Source organism: Biomphalaria glabrata, chromosome 17 (assembly GCF_947242115.1).
Source record: "Biomphalaria glabrata chromosome 17, xgBioGlab47.1, whole genome shotgun sequence".
NCBI classification, from domain to species: domain Eukaryota; kingdom Metazoa; phylum Mollusca; class Gastropoda; family Planorbidae; genus Biomphalaria; species Biomphalaria glabrata.
The window spans coordinates 7,281,509-7,304,174 of record NC_074727.1 but is presented as its reverse complement, the minus strand read 5'-3'; the positions used below and the strand labels follow the sequence as shown (position 1 = coordinate 7,304,174).

At 32.1% G+C, this 22,666-nt stretch overlaps 1 protein-coding gene across 2 annotated transcripts; it reads right to left on the bottom strand.

Moving 5' to 3' along the window:
* Nucleotides 1-1,135: 1,135 nt before the first annotated feature.
* LOC106055320 (ankyrin repeat domain-containing protein 50-like) lies at nt 1,136-21,708 on the bottom strand. 2 transcript variants are annotated; one of them, XM_013211521.2, is made up of 10 exons: nt 21,396-21,708; nt 19,432-19,588; nt 19,045-19,140; nt 17,709-17,807; nt 16,755-16,853; nt 16,241-16,372; nt 14,978-15,079; nt 13,194-13,292; nt 12,275-12,439; nt 1,136-11,120 (listed from the first exon to the last, which is right to left on the bottom strand). In XM_013211521.2, exons 2-10 carry the CDS (start codon nt 19,546-19,548, stop codon nt 10,356-10,358), a joined length of 1,674 nt encoding a protein of 557 aa, XP_013066975.2. In that variant the 5' UTR covers nt 19,549-19,588; nt 21,396-21,708; the 3' UTR covers nt 1,136-10,355. The 2 variants fall into 2 exon arrangements, with proteins under 2 accessions (XP_013066975.2, XP_013066976.2); XM_013211522.2 differs by having other exon boundaries at nt 21,469-21,708.
* Nucleotides 21,709-22,666: the final 958 nt, after the last annotated feature.

Genomic DNA, 22,666 nt, shown 5'->3' with positions numbered 1-22,666 from the left:
ACCTTTTACAACCTTTAAAAAAAATGAGGGGTGATGCATTTTCTACACTTTGTGCTGACGTTTCGGCAGGCCGGATGAAACCACGTCACGGGCCGTATTTTGGGCATCACTGCTCTATGGGATCAGGATTTCCTGATATGGAGAGCACAAACTTAATAATAAATGGCTCTAAAAAAAAAAAACCAATAAAAGTTAACTCAGATGTAGATTTACCTCAAGGAACAGTCTTAGGCCAACTACTGTTTCTAATTCACATAAATGACCAACCACGTCATTGCATTAGTTCAGATACAAGTCAGATTATTTGCAGACGATTGCAAAACATACAGAATAATAAAAACAACACAAGATTCTGAAATTTTACAGAGAATTATATGAATTACAGAAATACAAATCAAAGTAGAGCATGTCTTTCCACCCAGAAAAATACCAGTTATCAAGAGTAATGAAATAAAATGTACTTGTTTTTTTCATAGTAAACCAGTTACACGTACAGACTAATGCTCTAATGGCACAGGGAAATAAAAACACTTGTACGAATTTGTCCAAGCATATGAAATTTGTTCTTTATCTTTAAGTGTCTTTCAGATCATTTTATTAGTTTGTGTTTTTGTATTTGTAAACATAGGTTGGGCATTTTTCATGTTTGTTTTACATTTTTCGGATGTTCCTTCAGAGTTGAAGAGTCGTAGCCCGAAAATCCTGCACAATGATGTGGGTTGGCAGCAGACAGGATATGAACCTGGGACCACTGAGTTTAATAAAGACAGCAGGAATACCCGTTATGTCTGTTCAAGATGAAGATTGTCTAGACCAAATTGAATTTTTTGAAGATTATATTTTGAAAAAATAATAACCGTCAAACATGAGTTTTCCCAGATCAACTGTCAAATTTCTAGAAAAATTGTTAGACCTGTTTTTGAGAATAATGTCTTTTTTTTTTTCAAAGTCCCCATGAATTTTCAAGCTGAATAGAGGAATAGTAAAAACAACAAGAAGATTATCAATTGTACACAATAAAATGAAGCATTAATATTAAAGACACCCTGTACTTCCAAAATAGGGGAAATAAATGAGCTAATGATAAACAAAGTAACAAATAACAAACACATTTGATTTGAACGAGTTCAAACTATGGCTTTTTGTAGTTTTATTGATTTCCAATATGAGCATGAAAGACAAAAATACAAGGGAGGGAACTGTTACATTGTTGAGGAAAAGACATCTACAGTAAAGGTGAGATAACTAGATCTAGTAGAGACAAAATTTAAACTATTGAATAAACTCCCCAGAAGACTACAATATTTAAAGATTCTAATTGTAGTGCAGTTTATAATTCAAATACATTGTGTTGTGACAAAAATGTAATAGCTACAATAAAATACTTGTTCCATATTCTGACTGAGATTCTACTTATAAGATAAAGATTGGTGTGTATATACAAAAGCGAAGTGATTTGAATTTACAGGAATAAGAGAAAATAGAAGATGTGATCATTAATGCGACATCACATTTGTCCAACAAAGTTGGCATGTTTTGCTTTTCTTTTTCACTGAGAAGGGAGACAAATGTGTTTTTTTAAATAGCAGTTTGTATCAATAAAATAAAAGTAAGCTGCTGGCCTGTATTACTTTATTAAGTTAGAGACATTTATAGGGTCAAGTCACTTTGAGAAAAGTCAATTTAGATAGTGGTCACTGATGACCAAAAAAAAAATAAAAAGGAGGGGGGGGGGGAATCAAAAGCAAGCCAAAAAAAATTACCATGACTAAAACATTTGAACTACAAAATTTTATCTGCAAAATAATTGTAAGATATCAATCTGAATCTGCAGAAGCTAAAGTAGAGCCAAATAACTATTCATAGAGTAAAGCATTTTACAAAGGTGGTAATGAGTTACAGAAATATTGATTGCAGGCCTAAACGTAGTTACATACTTGCGTTAAATAAAATTTCCTTCTTTCTCTAAACAACTGGCTTACTTAAAATATATAAAAAAAGAATGACGTTAAATATACATAAAGAGTCCAGAACTGGCCTGAACACATTGCAGTCAACACACAGAAAAAATCAATTTTCAATAAATGCAGTGATACAATCTTTCTACACATAAATAGGTGAATTAAAAAAAAAAAAGTAAAAAAAAATTCTTAAGTTTTATGCCTGGCTATTTGCTGAACTTTGAAAACCAATCAGGGAGGATGGTACAGTGGTTTACATAAGTTTTGTTGTAACACTGGTATTTGTTTCACATTCAAGTGTTACACTTTATATTGAGATACATTTTACAATTTAAAAACCCAAAAAAAAAAAAAAAAAGGAAATAAAACTTGATCCTCAAAGTGAACTAGAGTGATACAAAATCATAAAATAAACAAAAGGACAAATGATGCTTAAAACTCATATTCTAAAAAAAAAGGGAATCTCAAAAGAGAATTGAAACTTAGGTTTACATCATTCAACTGGAATAAGGGATACACAAACAACTTTAAATCATGCAGATTATAAAACTATATGAGAAAAAGAAAACAATATGGATACATTTTTGGTTTGATTTTTCCAATAAAGAAGAGAACAAATAAAACAAGCAAAGTTTTGGCTGATTTGATCAAATGTCAACATAACAAAGAGTTGTAATAATGCAATAAAGTTTTTCAGAAACAAGAAAACTAAATGAAATAACTCGTTAAATAAACTGACGAAATGGAGATTCTTCAATGAATAAAGTTTCAAAAGCAACTTTTCTTTCTGATCTGACTAACTAAAGTTCCTTCAAAAAAAATATAATTACAACCAACACATATCCAGGTGTTTATCTAGTCATGCATGTTAATTAGACTTAAACTTTGCTAAGACAATTTTTTTCTTGGATGATTCAGACAGCCTGTTCCATGATCTAAGAAAGAACAAATTTGCCCTAGCATACAGAATAAGAATCGCTGACAATAATAAATGATATTAATGGAAATAAAGAAGCATCTCAGGATCCATAAATTTAGAAGTAAATGAAAAAAAAAAGGATTAACATTTATAGTTAAGTTCAGAAAGGCAGAATTACTTTGTTTACTCTGTTTAACTCAAAGCAACTGGCACTTAAAAAAAAAATTCTAAAAAGCAAGCAGACATTTAAACTCAAATTTCTCATTCTAATTTTAAACATGAAGGTGGGTAAAACAAGAGAAACAACATAAATAATTAACTCAGAACAAAAAATTTACACGTGTTGGCATGAAACTTGTGGCATACATTTTTTCCCCATGAACTAACAATATTAATATTTGTAAAAGAACACAAATGAAAAAAGCAAGCAGGCGATTTTGAAAGAAAATGTGCTATTAGCATCTAGATAGATTCTGTCGTTAGTTTAGATACACATATACACAACAATATAATAGTATATCAGAATGCGGTTGAGCTATTGATGAACATAAAAAACATCACTGCATTCCTTTCAAGTTTACATACCAATATAAAAAGCTACAAATGAGAATGGTAATTTATAACATGATACACATAAAGCTAGAAAACATACATTCATATAAATAGCACTACAGTGTCTAAAATATAATATAAATTGTTAGAAAATCAAGAGAAATTATTATATTAATAAACAATTATCCTAGTCATTCTTCTAACCAATAAAGCTAATTATCAAAGCCTGTTAATTTTCAATAACCTTTCACAATTATTTTTTAATTGTAAGGAAAAAAAAGCAATACCTAAAGAGTTCCTTGTTGCTTTGATTCTCATATTGCACAAACTTAATTGCCAAATTTTCAAAATTGCAGAACAAAAAATAAATATTAAAACAAAATATGACTGCCATTGAACTGAAATAAATAGTCCAACATATCACACACAAATAAGGCACATTACAAAAAAAAAATACTTATAAAATTTGCTCTCTTTTTCTTAATGAGCCAACTAAAATGATTATAAACACAAAATTAATTCCACAGAATATATTTGCTATAAAAAAAGACTCCTTAATACACGCCTTTCCCCAACAAAAAAAAATGCTACAAAGTTTTAGGTACCAGTACTTCTGCAAAATATAAAGTACCAGTATAAATAACAAGAAATAATTCTTATATATTATGATCACTTGGAATTAACTTATTTCAATTAGATCTCTGAGGAAAAAGAAATTATCTATTTTATTTCTGAACAAAGGGCATGGTAGACAAGAAATAATGAGATGAATATAATTAATAACATAATTAAGCATGGGTTTAGGCAGAAATCTTAGTGAAGGGTGGAGATTTATTTCAAAAATGTAGAATGTCTCTGAATTCACCTACCTAATCGAGAGAGTATCTCATGTTGGTGAAAGTAAAAAAAACCTAACTGACACTCTTGTAAACTATGTTGTTTGATAGGTCTTAAAGGAAGAAAAAAATTTGACAAGAAAAACTGATACTTGAAATCACAGGACTGAAGTATTATCTTACCAAAGGTTAAGAATACAGGCAGCAGAAGCAAAGGAGTCAAATACAATAACAATAAAGTATTAGTAATTAATATTGATACACTGTATAAATACATTTTTATATATATATATATATAAATATTTATGTGTCTGAGCAGACTAATTCATGAATGAACCAGGAAATATGTACAATGGGAGGGATATACAACACTAATTGCATGATGTTCATAATATGCACTATCTAACGTGATGACAGCATGCAACATAATGTTTCTATACAGCTATCTTTTGTGAGCAACAACACCTTCCAGCCAGTTCCCCCTGAACTTATTTTATATGAGCAGTTTAAACAAAGAGCTGAAGAGAATTTCCATGGTTCTCAAAAAGGTTGTTCTACAGAAAAGTAATGAATCATTACTATTACTATAGAGGATGGGATGGAAGCAATCCTGCAAAAAAGACAAACCTTTTTCACTATGCGCAAAAGAACAAAAAATTTTTAACTCTTTCCATAATTATTTTTCCACGTTTCGACGGAATTCTTCCTTTTGCTCATGACTATTTCACTACCCTGTTATAATTAAGCTTCAATAGCTTCGTCCTTTCTTACCAGAAAATATTCTTACCACAAAATGTTTTATTTGGTATAGAATTAAAGGGGAATGCATGCTCTTTTTTTATATAAGACAAAATAAAGTGAAATAAAATTACACATTAATTTAATTTAATGAGGTCAAATCAACGCTGGTATCGTCAATTAAGAGAGAAAGAGTTAAGATCTCAGTAATGAATGGTAAACAGGAGAGGACAGACTAAAAGGACAAGCCATTCTGTACTGCAGTTGTGAAAGTCATGTGATTGCCACTAAACTTTACAAACAAGTACAGTAAGGTGGCCACATGCTCCTAAAATGAAACATAATTCATAATGTGTGTAGAAGAATTATACTTTCATAAAAAGGACTTAACTTCTCAATAGAATCTTGGACGTCTGAGGAGTGGTGGACAATTTAAAAGGGGGGGGGGGGTAACAAAGTGAAGGGTGAAGTGCTCTAAGATTGTCTTCCCTTACTTTAGCACAAATGCAGCAACATAATTGGATGTATAAAACAGCATTACAATGGACTTGATCAAGGTGAGGAGAAGGAAGTCCTGAGTGAATAGCACAAGCAGGCATACAAACACAACTTGCATTTAAATTATAAGTGAAATTGAACAATCTGATTGACCTTAGACGCACATCATGTACAACTAGTTTCTTATTTTTTCTTTTAAGAGCAGATACTTTACAATGATTTTTTTTCCTATTTGGTCAATTTTTTTTTAACTATTCAAATAACTTTCTAATGTGCCAAAAATTATTCTAATAACAATTTATTGAAAATTGAACAAAAATATCATTGAAGATAAAAAATCTACTGATGACATGATCAACAAAAGGAAGCGAAAACAAGCATTATTAAGATTGCGCATTTAGTTGTTTTTTCAAAATCAGTTTACACAAAGCAGAAATGTACTTTTGTCAGAAACTGTACAATAAACTAGAAATAGATTTGATGTGAAGAGTTTTTTTCTTTTCTGATTTCATTGTTCTTTTTATAATATTAATGCTAACTAATCAACGCCAAAAGCCCAATAAAGTACCATAGTCATACGGATGCACTACTTTCAGTGCAAACATCAGTCCTCAGAGTCAGAAGCACATTGTACATCTGAGCTCAACACACACAACCTTTTGGAAACATTTCTTAAAACTGATTCACTAAACAGTAGCTAGAAAAGGGAGATAAAACACAAACCCAGCATAAGTCAAGTGGATTACTTTTCTGTTTTTAGATAGCTGTTTTTTTTTTTTAATAGCGATCATATTTAGCTAAAGAATATTGTATATGTTACAACTATGTTGTCTTGTGAAAAATATGATTATTTTGTTGCCTGAATCTCCAGTAGATTATGATAACTGGTAGTATTTCCTTACTGGCAAGTCAATAATCTGAAGTACTTCACCAGCTAGCATTAAGTATAGCTAGTCATTGACTTTATACTCATTCTATGGTTACAATATTCAACTGACAAGACTTTCCCAAGAATTATGCATTGAAAACAATTTCCAAAATCTGGCCATCATCTACTTTCCTTTTTGGTTTGGACAATAGATTTCATTTTGACTAAACAAACACGTCCTGTGTTACGAGATAATTTAGATATTTTAGGATTTACTACAAACTCGACTATTGCATAATGTTGCAACAATATGCAGGTCTGATATATATATATAGTTTTAAAACCTCTATATAATAAAATTCATTTAGTACAACAATATAACCAACATCATTTCAATTTCTGGAAACCAATTTTCATTGGATAGTGGACTAAATACACTCTCACATACATATGAACAACAGAAAATATAGCACCATGTAGTGTTCAAGTGTACATTAGGTATAAGAATTTTAAATGCAGTTAACTCAGTTTACAATCTTCACAAATGATAAAGATAAATAGCAAAAAAACCTATGAAAAAACTTTACAGCTTAACACTTAAGCTTTAATCATACAAAAAAAGCAGCAAACATTACTGTTATTTTAAGATACAATGACAGTATGTTCTTTTTTTTTTATACAATACAAAATTAATTTATTCTTCTCCAAAAAATTGGATTTCAATAACTTGAAATATAAATATGGAAAAAAACTATAACTTAAGAACTTAAAAAAAACATTCGTGGATGTTAGGGGAAATAGAATAAATCAGTGTATTTCTGTGTGTTAGTTTTTACTCTACCTTTCTGTGTAGAAATTCAACAAAAATTTTGTTGGTTATGCAAGTACACATCAATCATAAATGACAATCCTGGTCCCAAATATTTAATGATTAGACTAAAGATATAAAGGGGTGGTGTATAAGAAAAAAAGTTGAGGGATATTTAACTGATAATTAAAGATAGAAAGAACTAGTTATTTGCACAACTTCTGGGGCTGTGGGCTCAACCAAGATTTCAACCTCACTGGACTCTAGCATTGGATTAGTGTAAGTTGTAAGCCTAATTCTTTCATCCAAGACCTACTTGCACCAGTGACTGTAGTTGACGGAACTAATTGTATGAGCATACAACTTGCATCAATACAAGTTTTTTCCTGAACTAAGTAAAGGCAAACATTGAAATCACATTGAAATCACCATCATTTTGAGGATAAAAAAAACCCAACAGATCACAAAGCATTGTTGACAACACTAGCCGGGAGAAACAAAAAATGTAAGTAAAAAAATTGTTTTGAAACCCATCTCTCTAGTAACGAACACTGGGAGTAAACATCTTTTCATTTCATATTTTCATCAGAAAAAAAGAGGTGACAGTAATCCAAGCCTGTCAGAGGCTTAACATAGCCTAACAAAAAGCTTAATAGCAATGTAGGCTAGATAATGAGCTCTTCAACAGGTGAAGAAAGACGACATCAAACATCAATGTTCTTGACTCGAAAGCGAAAGTTATCAAGAGACGCCCCATTATTATATGAGTAAAGAGCCAGTGTTTACTTCCTTACCACTAAATATATTGCTTAATATTCAATCTATTGATATAGTTTTAAAAAAAAAAAATAAAAAAAAAAATTCAGTCAACTTTATGAAAGCAACATCTGTGAAATTTCTCTCAGGACTATACGTTGAGGAAATGAAATAAAGAGTCATTGATTTTCCTGAAAGTTTAGCCTTCTGTAGATATTTAGATTTCTGTGTGAAAAAATGAAACTACATTATGATATCTTGCGCCCTTCCCAAATGAAACTCAGCATATTGATGATTTTTTTTAAAAAAGCAGGTACAATACAATTTACCATACTTCATGGACAGAAGGTAACCTCAAAAAATATTTTTTTTAATGTGTTCCACATCCATTAGTTTTAAAGCTCTTAAAGAGTGATATGTAGAAGTTTGTGTGCATAGCAAATTTTTGTATTTGTAAATCCCCAGCACCCTTAATTGACAACACAACAAATCATCTCCTTTGCCATATTAGTTTCACAGTGCTAAGGTCGTGATGTTAATTAGATGAGGAATAATTTATCATTCATAAATGAGTACAAGACAATAACAGTTAAACTTCAATTCAACAGATTAAAGGTTAAGTATAATCCGTTGCCAGGGACAGAAATAGCCCCATCAACAATTTTAAAACAAGAAACTGAAACCATTTCTTCCAATCTATAGATACAGACCAAAAGCTAACAGACTTTAGATAGTCTTTTGAAAAAGAACCAAATTGGAATACACATCAAATATTTGACTGGAAATACAAAATGTTTTAGCACTAAAAAAAAAGGTTTACTTTAAAAATCACAAAAATTCTGGCCACAATTACAACTGGCAATAAATCTCACAACCTTTTGTATTATGTGTGACAACCTAATTTAGGTTATGCTGTGCAAATTCAACAAGGTGTAACCTAGGCGCAACCCTGAACCCATATTGAGAAATGGCTCAAAAATACATGAAAAAGAAAGGGTGGGGGTGGGGGAAAGCAAGATGGAAAGAAGTCACATAGTTCATCAGTGTTAGAAACTTCCAAGGTATCATAACAAACAGGAATGATGAAGATAGCAACAGTGTCATTCATATAGGTTAGTGCAATTTTGGAAAGATAACATTAAAAAAAAAAAAACTTTTTAAAGAGGGTACAGGTCTTTGTACCTAACATGTAACTAAACAATAAATACAAATAGACATACTGGTAGTTTTGAGCCTAGTAATAGATAATGTCCATCTAGTTTAAAAAAAGCGTGTGAACTAGATTGCTTAGCATTTATCTAGAAGTAAATTCAATTATATATGAACAGAACTGAAAACTTTCCAACACATATATACAACTATCTTTACAAATAAATTAAAAAAAACAATGAAATCTACTTATTTCCAAGTAACTCTAGATGGCCTTCTAGAATTTTTGTTTCACCTAGAAAATTTTTGTTATTGAAATAATAGACTAGTAATTCTTTTAAGTTACCATAAAGTTTTGAGAGAAGTAGCTCAGAAATATTAGAACATAGGAATGAAAGTTGTATTACCAATAGAGTGCAGCAATATTCAAGTAAAACTAGCAATCGAAACAATCTCTGGCACTTTCAAAACTTTTTTGGGAATAGATTCAATAACGCATAGTTTAATATCTTCCAGACAAATTGAAACTCTCGGTTATGTTAGTAGGTAATCACTTGTATGAAATAATTCCTGTGTTACTTTGTTGTTTTTTAAAATTGGAATGCCACAACAGAATTGGTGGTGCAACTCTAGTCAGTCATTCAGTTTGTGCTGTGCACAGAAACAAAGAAAAAAATAAGTTTGACACATGGGCAGGACTAGTGCTGATAAAATTTACACTGAGGTATGAAAGAAATATAAATGATTAAAAGGATTCGAATTCAGGGCTTTGTGAAAAGTTACCAATGCAAATCTGAATAAATATACACAAATTCTGGAATTCAGAAATATGAATAAACAATTAAAAAGAAGAAAAGGGGAAGAAAAAAAATAAAAATAAGAAATTCAAGCAAAAAAAACAACATTGTATTGGGAGAACTGAGTTCAAGACAAACAAAATATGACTTTAAAAAATAGCAAGCAATGGAGTTAGTTAGGGGCCTATAATATGTTATTTTAAGACAGAACTTAATAAGCACAAATAAATAATAAATTCATATTAAAAAACAAAAAAAAGAAAAAAGATTTATAATTATAATTAATTTTTACATTACAAAGCTATCTTAACATACCTAGAACAATGTCTATATTTTAAAATCAATTTAGGTATGAGATTGAATACAATTATACAACTGTACATAATTATTACTTCCATAATACAGAGCTAATTTAGGGACATCTCTCCAGAGATGATAATAGAAAAACATTATAAAATCAAGAAATGGATTGGTTACACCGTAGACAGGATCTCCGACTTGTCTGCACTTTCAGGAGTAACCTTTGTTTCCACAGTTGTCTCCTCTAGGTACATGCTGCGTCTATGCCTTTCCTGCAAAGCACGGAGAATGGCGAACCCCCTGTGGCTTTCCTCGATGATATCATGGTCCGCTTCTGCATCCAGCATGTCATGCTTGCTTGGACTGGACAATTTCGACGACGTCCCAGAAGTGGATCTTGGGGATCTGGGGCTAAGGCTTTTCTTGTCATCATCATTAGCGGAACCCTGTTTGAGGTTTAGAGATAATGAGCCTTGGACACCATCATCTGGAGTGGTTAGCTCAGATGAGACCCTTGTGGACAGGCCTGAGTCGCCTGGGCTGTCACACCCATTGGAGGACTTTAAGGTCGTGTCCTCCAGGGTGCCATTCGACTGTGGTTTGGGGTCGGTCTGACCCATTATTGCTATCTTGCTGGTCATGTAGTTAATCCTCTGTGCCAATGAGTCCATGAATGCATTGGTCTTGTCATCCTGTGAAGGGAACATTTTTCTCTTCTCTTCATCGCCACCTTGTCCATCTTTGTCTGGGCTCGGGGACCCTTGCTTGGAGTAACTCTTCCATGGAAAGTTGGCATTGACATTTTTCACTGCAACCTCAGTGACCGTCCTTCTTGTGTACCTTGTCTTAGGATCAGATCTGGAGGCGATGCCCAAAGCTGGCATAGTTGGTAGTGGCACAGACAAGATGTCTCTGTTTTTGGCATGTGTTGATAAGCTCTAAAGGAAACAAATAAAATAAAATTTTTAATAAATAATTAAAAAAAAAGCCAAAACAAACAAATTCCAATCATATAGAAACAAAAAAAAAATTATAGTCTTACAATTATACATGATTGTTATAATATTTTGTTTTGTTCTTTTTTGTGGTTAGAATCATTTTACTCTTTGTTCACACCAGATAGCCTGAATAACAGAAGATAATCTAATAACATACCCAATTTGTAAAACACAAACAACTAGTTATATTATTTTAAAAAGTTGTTTTTGGTTAAATTAGAAGTAAACTCATTATGTACAATAATTCAAAATATATTTATACAATATAAGTATAAGCAATTTATTTAATTAGCTGGCATGAGATCTTGTACGATTTTGTATGATCAATTTTAAAAGCCAGGTTCTTTCTTAAAAACTCAATAAGTTCTGCCAAATTAAGCATTGGGCTATGGCTAATAATAATAATAAGATTGATAATCAAATAATTATAAGTGACTTTTGCACAAAAAAGAACCAAAATAATTTTTTTATTGATTTCATACTAATAAATCAGGATTTTTTCCCAATCAATGTATTATTGTAAAATTTGGTTATTTTCACTAAATATAATAAAGTTCCGTCCAAACATGTAATTTAAATTCTACTTTTTGCTGCTTTATATTGGTAGCAGACATGCCCTGCCTATATTGTAAATTGTAAAAAAGTTAATTCTTCTTATTCATTTTTAGTTGCATAGATAATTCATATTGACTCATGAAGATACAGTGGTTACACAAATTCTAGAACTTAATAGAAATATGATTAAACTGAATATACATAAGGCCACCACAAGGATATAGTAATAATAATCACCACCTACTCTATGGAGTAACAAAATCGATTTTAATGTTAAAAAGCTTTTTTTTAAAGTTTTATCTTAATACTAGTTGCTTGGTATACAGTTAAAAAATAAGAACCCTCAAAGATGCATTTAGTCCTCCTAAGTAAGAAATCCTATTTCAGCTCATTTAACACAGAAACAATAATAAAAGTTGAGGACATCTCTACCAGAGTAGGACTTTGAACTTTAATACAGCACTTCTTTACCCACCCATTAAAAACAGAAATATTCACAATTTAAACTATCACTGTCAAACCTATAATGTTTACCATACCTCTAAAGCTCTGGCTGTGTCCAGAGATGCCTGAGCATTCATTGAATGAGCAGAAGACAGTGAGGTAGTTTCCCCTCTATCTCCTTCACGGAACGTTAAAACTGCTTTATCCAGTATTTCTTTGGTTTCGACATCTTTGGACCTGTCTGAAGCCAACTCTCCTCTCTGTGTTCAAGAAAAAAAAAAAAGGTTAAAACTTTTAATCTGAATTTTACTTCACTACAAAATTTTACTTTGGGTGGACAAGTTCAAGCTTAATTACGAAAATCCTGAAATCGCTCCATAACACTTTCAAAAGTTTACAAAACAAATAATTTATTTACATAAACCAGATTTTAATTTTGCTCTGCAGGTAAATTGAAGGTACCCCTTTCAGACTTGCAATAAGGGCAGATAATGTGAAGTGATGAAGATGGTGTAATGTGGCCTGCTCAATGATCTACTGCCTTAAACTTCCCCAATGTATGAATGTACTCTTTAAACTTGTGCAGGGCGTCCTAAACTCCTAAGTTTAAATTCACACAGTCTGGACCAGGATTTGAACTTGAAACCTCTCCGTTCAGAAGCCATTTGCTTTATTCCTCATCAATCCCCCACCCCCCCTTGTTACCCCTCAGCAACCTCGCACCTTTCTAACCACTCAGCAACCACATCCACCTTCTGACCACTCAACAACCACACACCCCTTGCCCTGAAAAAAATAAGTTTTTGTTTTTTTTTTATTTTTAAACTGAAAAAAAAAAATTGAATAACTTCCATCTTTACTGTATTTTTTGTGTGAATTTAAGTGTTACAGAAGGACTTTTATGTTTTTGTTAATGTGTATGGACTTTTAAAAGCAACTTCTCTTTTAGACCATACTGCTTGATGAAAGAAAGAAATGTATAGAAATAATAAACATTTATGAAGACATCCATACCATGCCAGTTTTTGTTGGGTCAGCTCCAGCATCAAGCAACAGATACACCATTTCTGCATTATCACAGTCACTGGCCCAGTGCAGTGCCGTCCACTTGGTCTAGAGAACAGAATTTATTCTTCAAGATTAAACTTAAATTAAGCTCGTGACTTCTTATAGATTAGAGAAAGTTTTTAATCTAATGATATGAATGCTCCAATGAAATAAATGAAAGAAATAAAGCGGGAAAGATACTCCCAATTTATAATATGAACATGTCACTAAAAAAAAACACCTGTTTAGAACATAGATTGAAATAAAACGCTTGATATCCTTTTTATGAATTCACAGTAATGAAAAATACTATTATTAAATCCATACAAAGAATGAATAAAATAAGACAGAGATGAATAAACAATAGGCTGAACTTCCAATGACTTCTGTATCTATGGACTTCAACAACTCCCCTAACTCAACTCTACTCCTTCTTCAAGAAGATCTTCCTCTATATATGCTCTAACCATGATTCTTTCCAGAAACATTACATTTATAAGAATCTTCTAAAACTTCTAAAATGTGGGAAGCGTGGTCGAGAGGCCAAGTGCGCTTGAACTTGGTTTGGTTTGGCTACCTAAAAGGGGACTCGAGGTTCGACACCCGACTCGGGCAGAGTTGTGTTTACTGAGCACCTAAAGGCAGCATGGAAAACCAACTCCTAGATACCCTCCTTCCCCATTGGTCCACAAATGAGATTGGACCAAAAGCGCTCTGAGCATGCTATAAGCCTGAAAGTAGCGCTATATAAAAGCTATAATAAAAAAAATGTCAATTCAGTTCTTTTAGATTTTTTTACCTTAAAATTTCTGGAACTGACATCATATAATAGACTTAAATGATTTGACCGCAATATCTGTGCTTGGCTTACTATTATTAATCATGATAAATGCGTGACCTAACTGCTTGGTTCTTTTCCATTCTTCAAAGTCTCTAGGGATGCATATGTCCAGTTTCTAAGTTACCAGATTACCAGCTGTGTTTGATTATTTATTAATAAACACAAATTAATAAGTGAAAGTCACCATACAGGCCAAGAGCATGTGGTATCCCAGACCTGTAAAAATGGAATTTAGCAAGTCTGGAACAGTAAAAATGAATATGAGACACTGTTTCCGCTTCTTCCCTGCAATGGGGCAAGAAGAGAAAGGGATCAAAACTTGATCCATGCTTAATCCTGCACTACTATAATAGTTTTGTTAAGGTCGGGATAATCTCCAACACAGGCCATGGGTGATTTATGCATCCCCAGACTCCACTGGCTTCTTGGGTCTTGCTCCAGAACTGAAACCATGTTTCCATTTCTATCCACTGAACTGCTGCTAAGGTATGATAAGTTAAACAATTATATAGGGCTTCAGACTGATTTGATTTGGTCACCAAAAGTTGACTTTTTGCTTAAATAATTTTAGCACCTATTAGAGCTGGATCTGGGATACCCTAAGGTTGTAATTTAACTAATCCAGCCTACACTAGGATTCAAATCTCAAAGAGGTCATTTATAACTGTAAATTGCACTGTTAGTAAATATTCATACATGAGAACATATGTTATGGTGTGTGTGTTTAATGGCTGGTGTATTCTGATGCATAAGAGTTTACAAAAATGAGAAAATGGGATTAAAAAAAAAAGAAGTTTCTTTTTAATAAGAGAGTAATATGCCTACAATTATTTACATGGACCAGCTGTCATGAGCTGACACAGACCTTTATCAAGACCAAACAGAAGACCAATGGTAGTGAATGACTTACATAGCAAGTTGCACTGTTTAGGTCACAACCTCCCTCAATGAATGCCGAGGCCACTTCCAGGTGATTGTGATAGGCAGCAAACATAAGTCCAGTGAAATTGGCCTGGATAGTTTTAGAGACAGAAAAAAAAAAAATTCAATAATTTTATACCTTCAATAATTTCAATAAATGGAAAAGGATTCAAAGAAGACAGTATATACAGTTACAGCAAAAATTACAATGACCCAAAGAACATATTTAAGTTAAAAAGACATAGTTGTTAACACTGGGTTTCGTCCAAAAACTTCAAAATTAAAAAGCTCGACTGACTTTAGAGATAGGTAAAAATGTGCTTTTCATGAATCATTAAATCTTAAAACAATATTCAAAAATATATTTAATAACAACTTTAAAATATTTTTTTTTGAGCAATGAAAGGAATCTTCTCAAAAGTCACCAGTCCCTGAGCCCATGATATCTTGTCTATTACTGAGCCCCTGATATCTTGTCTATTACTAGGCCCCTGGTATCTTGCCTATTACTGAGCCCCTGATATCTTGTCTATTACAGGGTCCCTGTTATCTTCTTCATTACTGAGCCCCTGGTACTTTGTCTATTACTGAGCAGCTGATATCTTATCTATTACTGAACCCCTGGTATTTTGTCTATAATGGAGCCCCTGGTATCTGCTCCATTACTCAGACCCTGGTATCTTCTCTATTTCAACTCCAATGATTGTATCAAATTATCATAATAGAAATGGTAGCTATCTTTATAACAAAGAAATGATCTACTTTAAGGAGCCTTAAGTAACATTGTAATATTTAAAATAAAAATTGCTACATTTCAATGGACAAAGCCAAAAAGACTTTTGTTTCTTTCATTTTATTGGATAGCCAAGTCAGGACAATAAGTCTGATGGTAAACAAAAAGATGATATAAAACTTAGTGCTTGTTGAAATGTACTAGTGGGTGTATGCAACTTTTTAAAATTTAAATTCATCTTTCAGTTATTCAAAAGCAATTATTGAAATAACAAGCAACAACAAACCTCTCCTAAATCTGTACCTTTCAAGATAACTTCACATAATTAATTAAATAATTTAACGTTTTAACTTGATGTGTTGATTTTAAATATATTTTTTTAAATATAAGAATATTGAAATTAAAAGAAAAAATACTTAGTTTTGTAAGTTGGTTATTTACGTATCATCTTCAGACTTGATAGGATTTTTTTAACTTTCAGTTATTGAAAAGCAATTATTGAAACAAGCGAAAACAAACCTCTCCTAAATCTGTACATTTCAAGTCAACTTCACATCCGGCTTTGATTAAATATCTGGCAATTTCTCCCAAAATTTTCTCCTCTTCATAATTTTTGGAGCGAGCTGTCTCGATAAGGGCAGATCTACCATCCTAGAGTTGGGGAATAAACACAACAATAATTAGATAACTCATTGCTTAAATAATGCTGCACAGTGAGCCACCAAGATTTCTAAGATATAATAATTATCACAATGTGGGCTATTAAGACTTAAAGCGATATGATAACTGTTACACTGTGGGACACAAAGATTGCCTCTGCTTAAAGTAATTTTAGAACATGTTGAATAATGTAATAATAAGAATAAGAACTCACTTCAACTCTTTCCCCACCATATTTATCAAAAAAAATAAAAATTCTTAAGGCGGGAGTTAACTTCTAAAAGTACATTACCCACTTATTGTTAGTATTAACTAATAGCAATTTTGAATTCATAAGTGGACAGCACATTTGAACTGCTTATCAGGCACATACCTTGTTTAATATACTTATATTGCAATGGTTTCTGACCAACACTTCAACGGCTCTCAAATGGGCATAGTAGGCTGCACAGTGTAGAGGTGTCCAGCCATTCTGTTCCAATTCAAAGTTTTAAAATACACAATTAATAATAAAATTTAAATGTTCAAAACTTCTTTAGACTCCAAAGACAAACACACACACTACAAATTATCCTACTTGTATGTTGTAATGATAAAATTGAGACAAGCACATCAGCATTTCTATGTGCCAATCTATTTATAGCCTCTCTCAGTCGTGAACCAACTTTGGATCATCTCAGAGAAATAATGAGATGAAAAAAAGGGGCAATAGCCTTGGTCAGAATATTGCCCACACAGCAGGTTCCCAATCTCTATCTCTATGCAGCTAATGTGTCCAAAGGAAAGACAAGTAGTGATACAGATTTCTAAGCAGTGTTGCAGGTTAGTGTAGCACTGTGTGCTGTAAGCTGCCTAAGGGTTACCAGCTCCTGATTTTTCCTCAGGATAGACTTCGGAAGTTTAGGTATAGACCCAAGGTAGCAGAGGTTTAAATATCAGTCAACATTTAATAACAGTAAAATAAGTTTTTCAATAAATATTTTATGTTACAGAATTTTTTTTTTGTACTATAACAAAGCAAAGCACAACATAAAACTATAGATTTATATGTATAATAATTTTAATGTGTAATATTTTATTTTTATTATTTATTTTATTTTGTTAGATGTTTAATATAATGTTTAATAATTGTGATTACATGTTGGCCTATATTATGTAGCATCAAATATATTTTTAAAAAATATCTTTAACTAGAAGTTTTAAATAAATACATTTAACTTTAGCTGTTTATCTTGTCAACAAAACTTCAAGCATTGAAATATTTATGAAAATTCAAAATCTACAGCTGTCATAACAAACGGGAAAGGTAATAAAAATATCTAATCACCTTATCCTGAGCATTGATATCAGCACCTGCATCCACAAGCATCTGGATAATGTCAGCATGACCTTGCATGGCAGCATGGTGGACAGCTGTATTTCCTCTCTGCACAGGAGTAACAAAACTGATTTTAATTTTAAAAAGCATTTTTTTTAAAGTTTTATCCTAATACTAGTTGCTTGGTATATATTTCAATACTAAGAGCCCCAATGTTTGTATGGAATTCTATTGTAACTTAAAAAATCACATGTATACAGACATATATTGCTAAAGTAAATGAAACCAAATGTTAATTAAATAAGCTTATACAAAAATAAACCTGCAACAGAGTTTGTGTGTTTATAAAACAATATTTAACTGCCTCAGTTGCATATCCTTAGCAGTCTTTTATGTCTCTGTTGGTGTTGCATCCTCAAATAGGAGTTAAGACGCAAAGATGGACATATATATATTTCTTTTGTCATCTGTTTTAGCTTTTAAGAATAAGATATCCTTATCTTTTACCCACCAATAGAACAATAAAACTCTCCATACTTACAGAGACATCATGCAGCATAAATACCAAAAGCCAACGTATTAGTAATTTTTTTCAAACAATACTAGTAATTCTGATCTTAAACCACACTACTTTTCTTACATTTTATTGTTTATGTTCACAATAAACATCATCCCTGGCAGACTAAAGATTTTCTAAGCCAAGTTTTATAATTTAGGATAGCCCTTTAAGTAATTAATGGTGATGAGTCAGTCAGTAAAATTTTCCATTGTATAAGTCTAAGAAAATAGTGAAAAGTTTCAACACAGTTTTGAACAACATGGCCAAGAATACTTTCAATACTTTTCTGACGTTTAAAAGGTCTAGAAAATGTATTCGGATGGATGCTATGGCTTGTACCAGGAATTGGATGCTTGGACAAAGTTTTGGAATCCATCTTTCACTAAATGCTAACACTAGGTTCCAAAATCCACATTTCTCTAAATGCTAGCACTAGGTTCCAAAATCCACATTTCTCTAAATTTTTGCACTAGGTTCCAGAATCCACCTTTCTCTAAATGCTAGCACTAGGTTCCAGAATCCACCTTTCTCTAAATGCTAGCACTAGGTTCCAGAATCCACCTTTCTCTAAATGCTAGCACTAGGTTCCAGAATCCACCTTTCTCTAAATGCTTGCACTAGGTTCCAGAATCCACCTTTATCTAACTGCTAGCACTAGGTTCCAGAATCCACCTTTCTCTAAATATCAACCCATGATCATGTTGGGGAAGTAAAGATAACTGAAACTGATTGTCTTTGTTGGTACACACAAACAACTGTATTGGTTTAGCAATCAAATGAACTTACTGAATCCACTACAGAAAGATCACAACCTGCATCTATCAGAAGTTGCACAACATCTGCTTTCCCCTGTGACGCTACATGAATGGGGCTACAGCCGTGCTGAAACAGCATGCAAAATAATTTATGGCAAAGTGCACTATTAATACCAAATTATTTAAAATCAGAAAAGAGCACAATTAATTTTACATAATGAAAACTAAAAGTTATATAGTTGGATTATAAAAGCAATCAAAAATGTCAAAACATTTATCTCTTTACAAAAGTGGCATATAATGTCAATTATATAAAAAAGAAAAAAAACAACATTTTAACGATTAAAAGATTTTTTTATAAAGTGTCATTATTTTTTTAAAAAAAAACAAACAATGTTTTTTAAAATAATAAACTTACTATAGAGGACACCCAGTTAACATCGATGCCATGTTCAATAAACTTCTGCACAAGGTGGGCTCGACCAAAACCACAAGCTTCCCAGAACATTTCTTGTTTAGAACCAGCTTGACCCATGATGTCTGCAGTTTAGTAAGATATTACTAAAAAGTGTAATCTGAAAATAAAAAAGAGGAAGAAATTAAAAATAATTAATAAAGAACAGATAAGCAAAAGAGGTATTGTATTAGATCTATAAGAAATCCTTATAAACTATGAGAAAAGAAGGATGGTGTGGTGGTGGAGTAGTAAAAAGCTTGACTTCCGAACCGAAGGTTCTCATGTTAAAATTTCGGTGATTTGAATTTTAGTACACTCCTGAGTTCACTCATCACAAATGGGTAACTTAGATTAGTTGGGGAACATAAAGGTGGTTAATAATCATCCAGGCAGCCACATGACACCCTGGTTAACAATTGGTCATAGAAACAGATGACTTAAATGGGGAGCTTTTTTTTTTATAAGACAATAAATATGTTTCTATCTAAATTTCATGGCCAAGATCATCCTACTAGACTTGAAATTTTAAATTTTACATGCGTTGAAATTTTAAATTTTACATAACTAGAATAAGATTATAAATTCTTCCGTAATATCTAATTTTGTAATATTATTCTAATATAAATCCTCACTAGAGTCTAGATCTCTTAAGAACAGACCATGTTTATTTCAAAAATAAAAGATGGAAGAATTCCAAAATATTTATCAGGAATGATCTGCAAAACAAGCAATGTTTAAAGGCAATAAACCTTTAATCAAGAGTAATAGATGATGATTCAGGACATACAGATATCAAAGAGATTTTCTTAGAACAGAAGTTTAAGAAATTTACCCAACAGAACTAACTTTAGAATGTAAAGCAATATTGTTAACAAATCAAAATTTTCAAGAAAACTAAAAAGTACTGAGACACACACACACATATATAAAACATTATATATATACTATAATAGTACATCTGACCATTTGTGGACCAGTGGGGGGGAAGGGGTATCTAGGAGTTGGTTTTCCGTGCTGCCTATAGGCGCTCAGTAAACACAGATCTGCCCGAGTCGGGTGTCGAACCTCAAGCCCCCTTCTAGGTAGCCAAGCCAAGCCAAGCCAAGTTCAAGCGCACTTGGCCTCTCGACCATGCTTCCCACCTATATATATATATATTTAATTTATACAATATTTATTTTCAACACAACACAGACACACTGCTCACAAAAATAAAATTTAAAAAAATTATGACAAACAAACACAATGAGAATTAGAGACAGGAAATTTTGCTGTTTACCACTGACTCAGACATAGATCTATGACTTATAAAACATCATTAATCATCGATAAAGATTAAGAACTATATAGATCTACATAAGAAAAGAATCAAGTCCTCCCTAATCAGAGTCAGGTGTAGTAAAAAAAAAAAAGAATGCCACTTTTAGAAGTTTACCACTTAAAATTAAATATATATATAATATAGCATCATGGTATACTCATTTCATGAAATGATTTTATTCTATCACAATCATAAACGATTAAGTATTTAAGTTATTATGATTTAAATTAATTGATTATCATATCTGATATCATATAGATCTAGAATCTAGATCTAGGTCTAATTTAGTAAATTATAGATCTAGTCTAGATCAAGTAGATCTAGATCTATTTAAATTTAATGATTTTAATCTAGATCTAGACTATATCTATTAATAGTATTATTATTAAATTTTAAATATTAATTTATTATATTATTATTTTTTTATTGTATAAATTCATTCAATTCATTCATTGTATTCTATTTTCTATTTATAATAATATTATCATGTCATATGTACTCTAGATCATAAAATGACCTAAATGTAAATCTAGATTATAATGTAAATATAGATCTATTATTATTATACTAACTTAGACAGACTTAGTCACTTAGTTAGTCTTACTCAGTTTACTTTAATTTTAATTAGATCTAGTTAGAGACTACTCAGTGAGTCAGTCAGACTAGCTTCAATTTACTTGGTTGGAAGTTCGAGTTGATCAAAGACAAATAAATATTACAACTTGATCTACAATCTCTAGGTCTAATTTAGAATTGTTGTCATCTCTAGGCTAGTCAAAATAAAACCAGGTTTCCTTATATCTATATCTAGATCTACATCTAACTAGACCAGATCTCTATGACCATTAGAATCTAGTCCGTAGCCGTAGTCGTAGAGGTCTGCATAAATTTTTCTTTGATGATAAATAGTACCGGAAGTAATTGCTGTAAACACAGTGGAACTTAAAATTGCGAATTGTTTATTTTCTGTCGAAACCTTTATTCACTTCAAATTTATTGTTATTAGATCTATTTTCTGTTTAGAATTGAATTGGGCGTGAAACAGCATACCCTTTATTAAAGGTCCTTTAATAATTAAGTCTTTTAAAATAACTTTCTCGCATAATTATGTTCATTCTCATTCATGCTTCAGAATAGGTCGTGCCTACGCATTGTTAATGAAAGGTATTCCCGCTCCTGTGCAGTGACTGCTTTAAAAAAAAAAGTAGGCCTAGTACCTAGTATTGCATTTTTAAAAGGTCATGATAAGCATTCCCAAACGGTGGCAAATGTCACTTCATTAAAACAAAATTTACATCATTGGCACGCAAATATCATTGCAGAGGAGAAGAGGATGCGTTTTCTCTGCAGATATTTGTAGCATTATCGAGCACATCTCTAATGTTATCTTTATTGGACATCTGGATAGCTGGTCTGTGATAAGTCAAGCTTTCCGGCCTCGAATCGGCTACCTTATGGAACAGTTCTTGAAGAAAACATAGGTAGACAAACAGGGAAACATCTGCAGTTGTAACTTGTAGCCCTATAGACCCAAGCCCGAGAACTAATCTGTTGCACTTGGTGAGGATCCGAGAAAGGCTAGTTCTCGAGACGATAACCGTTACTGATGGGTCTAGAGTGTCACTAGAGAAATCTTCCTATATAAATATGCGGCCCTTCTATGGATTTGCTGGTATAATATAGGATGTGCAACTGTAGAAGTTAATGTACTAACGTTAGTAACGTAGTGACCGGTGTGTTTTAAGTAAAACAGTAAAAGTACTCCTTCACTAGATCAAGATAGCTGCCTGGTTGTGTAGCATGCTCACTGGATTGTCGGATCGGTCGTCTCGATAAAACAGCCACAAATGGGCGTTGCGCATTGAGAAAGATAGG